General features: G+C 43.0%; 1 protein-coding gene across 7 annotated transcripts in view; it reads right to left on the bottom strand.

Moving 5' to 3' along the window:
- Positions 1 to 6,000, bottom strand: part of LOC135201642 (vacuolar protein sorting-associated protein 4A-like) — a 76,552-nt gene that overhangs the window by 44,012 nt on the left and 26,540 nt on the right. For all 7 annotated transcript variants that reach the window (XR_010311569.1, XM_064230738.1, XM_064230733.1 and 4 more), the window contains one exon: positions 4,172 to 4,295. Coding sequence is in view for 6 of the 7 variants with exons in the window: in XM_064230738.1 (XP_064086808.1) it covers positions 4,172 to 4,295 (124 nt within the window). In the remaining variant the exon portion in view is untranslated. The remainder of the gene's footprint in view (positions 1 to 4,171; positions 4,296 to 6,000) is intronic.

Genomic DNA, 6,000 nt, shown 5'->3' on the forward strand with positions numbered 1-6,000 from the left:
TGGTAAGGGGCAAAGAATATCTGGCACCGAAAATTCAGTGGGGTGGCAAACAGATCGACTGTGACAGGCCATTTCTTCCTGAAGCTGTCGAAGACTTCCTGGCAAAGTGTCCATTCCGACCCTTGAACTTCGTTCGGTCTCGACAAGGCATCTGCTAAGACGTTGTGATGGCCCAGGATAAACTGAGGGACCAACGTAATCCCCCTGTCTTCTGCCCAACACAGGATTGATCGGGCTTCTTGAGTGAGAAGATCCGACTGTGTGCCGCCTTGGTTTCTCAAGTACGAGACTGCTGTGGTGTTGTCGACAAGATCGCGACAACCAACTCCAACAGTTGATCCTGAAATGAAAGAAGGCCTAGGTACACTGCCCTTAGTTCCCTCCAATTTATTGACATGATCCTCTCCTCCTCTAACCAAAGGCCCGAAGCGGCTTCGGAGCCCAGGTGTGCGCCCCAACCTTGATCCGAGGCGTCTGACCAAAACATTAGGTCCGGAGGAACCGAAAGAAGAAATGTTCCTGACTTGAGGCGGTGAATTTGCATCCACCAACGGAGATCCTTCCGACATTGTGGAGAAGAGGCGACTATCGTGTCCTCGGACACGAAATCCCATGACTGGCGAAGTGTCGACTGAAGGGACCTCATTCTGAGACAACCTCCAGGAACCAGTTGGATGAGGGATGACAAATGGCCCAGGAGAGACCTCCAAAGAGAAACTGGCTGCGTTACTGAGGACAAAAATTCTTCGATCAGACTCAGAAGCTTGTCTATCCGTTTCTGAGCGGGAGAAGCCCTCAAAATCTGGGAATTCAAAACAATCCCCAGATAAGTCATGATCTGGCAAGGGATTAGATTGGACTTGTCGAAGTTGACACGAATGCCCAACTCGACACAAAGAGACAGAACTATCTCCCTCGACCGGAGACATTTCTCTAGAGATTCGGCCTGGACTAGCCAATCGTCCAGATACCGAAGCATCCTTACATTTAACTGATGCAGAATAGCTGAAACAGGAGCCATCACCCGAGAAAAGACCTGTGGAGCAGTGGTGAGGCCGAAACAAAGGGTCTTGAACTGGAGAACTCCCGAGTCCATGAAAAACCGAAGGTAAGGTCTGCTTCTTGGATGGATGGGGATTTGCAGATAAGCATCCTGCAGATCGATGGAAATCATCCAGTCCCCCCTCCTGACGGATGAAAGAACAGTCTGGACCGTCTCCATCCTGAACTTGGACTTTAGAATGAACTTGTTCAAGACCGAAAGATCTATGATGGGGCGCCAGGCAACCGAGGCCTTTAGAACTACAAACATCCGAGAGTAAAACCTGGGAGAAGGAGGAGCTCACTCTATGGCATCCTTCTCCAAGAGGGCCGAAAGCTCCTTCTCCAAGGCTTGACCCCTGATTGAGTGAGGGGAATAACTGCTGAACTCGAGAGGACGATTGGAAAGTGGAGGTCTGGAAACAAAAGGGATCTCGTAACCTTCCTTCAGGACCTCCACCACCCAAGCATCCACCGCTCTCCCCTGCCAAGCTGACCAATGGCGGGAGAGACAAGCTCCTACTGCGGTCTCCAGGCGAGGTGATGACTCCTACTTCCGAAAATTCTTACGCAGAGACAAGGAAGAAGAAGAAGAAGTAGGTCCTCCTGGAGGTTGAGCTCTTTCTCTGCCCTTAGAGCCACGCCAAGAACCTCTCCCGCGTTTCAAAGGGTGAGCACCAGAGGATGAAGTAGAGGCACCAGCAACCTGAGATGTACTCTGGAAAAAAGAGCCAGAAGGAGGTTGTTGGGCTGGAGCAGAAGGTACAGATCTAGTCCTAAACTTACGCTTACTCCTTGAAGGAACGGGAGGAAGACCAGAGGAAAAAGCTCTTGATAAGGCCCAGTGAGCTTGGGAAGAGGCATCACCTTGATGTTCCCTCAAAACCTCAGAAAGCACAGACATATCGAAAAGGAAATCGCCAAAAGGAGAAGAGGACAACAGACGGGTTCTCTGAATCTCCGATATAGAGGAGGGTAACTGCGACAAATACAGGTTACTCCTTAGAGAAACAAGAAAGGCCTGCATTGAAGCAGCAAGCTCGTTCTGATGTACAGAAGCGATTGAAATGGATGAGCAGAATTTCTCAAAAAGAGGAGCATCAGGAGGAACAAACCCGGAGTCCTTGATATACATTAAAAGCCCTCCGAGGACCCACATATTGAAGGATTGAGCTTCTTGTAAGGAGCTCATAACAGACTCCATAGCAATAAAATCTTCAATTGAGACAGAGACCGAAGCCTTAGAAGGCAAGGGTTGACTTGAAAGTCGGACAAAATCAGGATTTGGCTTGGGGGGTTGAGAGAATGAAGAATCATCCGCCACCTGATAAACTCCTCTCCGGTGTCGTAGAAGAGAAGAGAGCTTCCTCTTCCCTTCCCCGATCACCTTCGAAAGTTTAGCGGCAACGTCCGCCCTCACTCTCGCGAACCTCTGGGCAAAGGGAAAACGTAAAAATTCCTGTGACCGGGAAGGACCGTCAAGAAAAATCCCTTCTGTAATACAACGAGGCGGAGGCTGCTTCTGCTCTTTAGGCCTCGCCTGAGGAAGAAAACTCAAAATTAAATCAAAAAGTTTCTTGAATTCTACATCATGACATCCATTCGAGGAAACATCAATATCACACGAATCCGCGTCATCATCATCATCATCGTCAGATCCTAACTTAGAAACTTCCCCTGAAGTAAAATCCTGACGACTAGCTATCTTAGGCCTGACACTAATATCCCTCCCCCCTTCTCCTAAATAAGCGCCCTTTGGCACTGTTACGGGACTAACAGGGGACACGGGTAAAGATTCATTAGGCACCTGCCCGGACCGGATCCCCCCTAGGCCTTCGCCATGACGGGGTTCACAAGCCGGGGTATCTGTCGCACCGTTACCCATGGTGCTGTCGACAGGTACCTGATGAGGAGCTGAAAATGAGTCTAAAAGAGTGTTAGACATTCTAGTAAAGGCTTCTTGAAAATTCTCTGACAGATTGTTAAACTTAGCTGAAATATCTCTATCTAGACTAAGCTGTAATTTCTTAAAATTCTGTTTCCAGGTAGTTTCCATTGCCAAAATCTTTGAATCTACATCAGAAATAACTTCACTAATTACCGGTTGTACCGGGGGCAAAGCATCAATTAATTCGGAATCGGAATCGTACGATACCGAAACCGAAGAGCCAGAACCATGAGCGCCCAAGTCAAAGAAATTGTTAGATACAGTTCTAGCAATCGATTTCTTTTTCTCCTTAACCGATCTTTTACGCTGCAAGATTGTTTGGCGTTTCATATAAGCAGTCATATCCTCGTCTGACCAGAACTTACATAAGTCGCAACGAGAAGTCACGTCACAAACCTGTCCACGACAAGAGCTACAAATGTCATGGGGTTCATACTCCCTGCTACTCATCCTTGTCCCACAAGCCGGGCAGTTCCTGATGTTGCTGGCAGAAGGAAGCATCGTATTATCTTGGCAATCCATTGTAGAATTGGACAGGTCAGTAGTTCCGGGTCGCGCAAAAGTTCGTAATTTAAGATAAGAACCACAACAGAAATCAAAGTTAATTCACTATTTCGTGATATAATGCATGAGTGGTAATTCACTTAAAGTCTCATTTAACAAATAATGAAAGCTTTAAAGGCACAAAAATGTTTAAGGAAATTTATAAAGAGCGGCCGTGATGTAAACAACATGGGCGCTCGTTAACAACTGGTTTGAGGGAAGGTTTTGTATCTGTCAACGACAGTGTTGCCAACTGGCAGACAGAATAGGAGGTAACAGGGTTACAAATGTGGTAAATTTTGGTGCGGTTTTTGGGGATTTAGGGCTAGATAAATTATATTAAGGTAATGTTTATTAATACAAACATCCTCTACATTTCTTCATCTGACCTAGCTGTATTTGCTCACAACACTATGCAGGCTACTGATGCAAACTGTGTACTATTGTTTTCTATTGATCCATCAATAACTAATTACACTATAGTTGAAAAATTAAATAATTACAGCAGAAGTGGAGCAAAATACTGCATGTTTAAAAAACATAGTAACCTTTATTACTCCAATGTATTTATATTCGGGCTTCAAATACTACAAAGAATTCCTAAATAACATAATGTAACAAGACTTTTTTCATACATACTGAAATGTGGGGGTTGTGCTGGGCACCTTTCAGCTCATGTATAGCAGACATACACTGCTCATACAGCCTTGTCACCACTGGCTGATCATAGTCTTCCTCCAACTGAGAAGCAATGAGCTCCATGCTGAAAGGAATGGCAAACTATCAGAAAGACACGTGGTGAGATTAAACACTAGTGATATTTTTAAATATGTTAACAGCTGCCTTTGCAAATAAGTTAACTATTAATGGCCATTTTTCCATTCATTTTGTTTTGAAGTTCACTGCAATATCAAAGTATGCTCTAGTAAACATAGAATGACTACTAAGGGATTCAGAGCCGTTGGAACGCTGTTTTCTGGCTATACCTACTTTTTATCAAAGCATCGGATAAGTTTAAGTTGGCAAGTGTATATTTTATAAGCCACCCTAATTTTTGCAAGTATTATTTAGTAGCTAAGTTCAATAGTTTTGATATTAACAGAATAAAATGAAGTCACCAATGCCGGAACCGAGAAAATCACAGAAAAAGATTCTAAAAACATTCGTGGCATAACCATAATATGACGTTATGAGGCTCTGCCCATCCACCAGGTAGGCAATAAGTCACTGAGAGTAACAGGTGAATGGATATGCTTCCACAGCCTTCTATGCATTTCAGAGGTCAAGACATAGCATTTCTTGTAAACAACTTTTAAACAACTTATGGATTTCCATGGCACGTCGTCCTAATTTTCAGAAGCATTACTATGCATTGCCATATGTGATTCATTCACTTTTTTAACTTAAGAAAATGAGGTTAAAGCTGCATTTACCCACCCAACTATCCTCAAAAGTGGTTGTTTGACTTAAGATTATATGCCATTTCACCTATCTGGGGCAATAAGCAATTTTTTAAAGCAAATTAATATAGTAAATGTATGATGCTATATAATTAAAGAATATAACTATGTTTTATCTATAGGTAGATAAGGGTGATGACTGCGTCACAGATACGTCATAAAGCACCACTTGTTCGAAACGGTCTGGTAAGACAAGAAGTTGGTCTTTTTCTAAGGGTAAACGGCTTAATTAAGCACATCTGTCAATTCACTGTACGTCCATTAATTAGGACAATGTTAGTAGCATGGACATCCACACTATCAGGCTTCAACAAATTTGAGAGTGGCCAGCAGGAGAATAGATCATTATTTCTATGGTGGGTAATAGTTAGTACTTGGCAACAATCATCTTTTGCTGCAGCAAGTAGAAGTCTATTAGTGTCGAAACCTGAGGTAAAACAAAACGGATTATCTTTTTGTATTGTATTCCTTCCCTGAATAAATGTAGATCTAACAAATGAGCTTTAGACTGGTTCATTATGTGGATGAACTACATACATTGAACCATACGTATTTGTAAAGAAGAATCAATAAGAATATCAACAGAATTAAGGGGACGATGATAAATCCTGTAAGTCATCACTGATATCGCTGAAGCGTAGGATCAAGACTAATATCTATTAATGAGTATGTGATAGGCAAGTGGACAGGGGTAGAGTGAAGAGACATTTTCCCCATATGTAAACTTCTCTCCACTGGGTGGAGTCTCATGACGTCATAGGTTAACGTCAGTAGTGTATTCAAAACCCTTCCCTGCTATTTTGATGGCTCTGGAATAGGAAACTCACTTTTACTCTGATAAGTACCAGAACTATTGAACTTCGGTACAAATTAATAATTGCAAAAATTAGGTAGGGTTATAAAATATACACTTACCAATTTTCACCTTTATCCAATGCTTTGATAAAAACTTATTGCCGAAAAACAGCATCCCATAAGCTCTGAATCCCTTAGTAAGTATAATTTAAA

The sequence above is a fragment of the Macrobrachium nipponense genome, chromosome 28 (genome assembly GCF_015104395.2).
Source record: "Macrobrachium nipponense isolate FS-2020 chromosome 28, ASM1510439v2, whole genome shotgun sequence".
NCBI classification, from domain to species: domain Eukaryota; kingdom Metazoa; phylum Arthropoda; class Malacostraca; order Decapoda; family Palaemonidae; genus Macrobrachium; species Macrobrachium nipponense.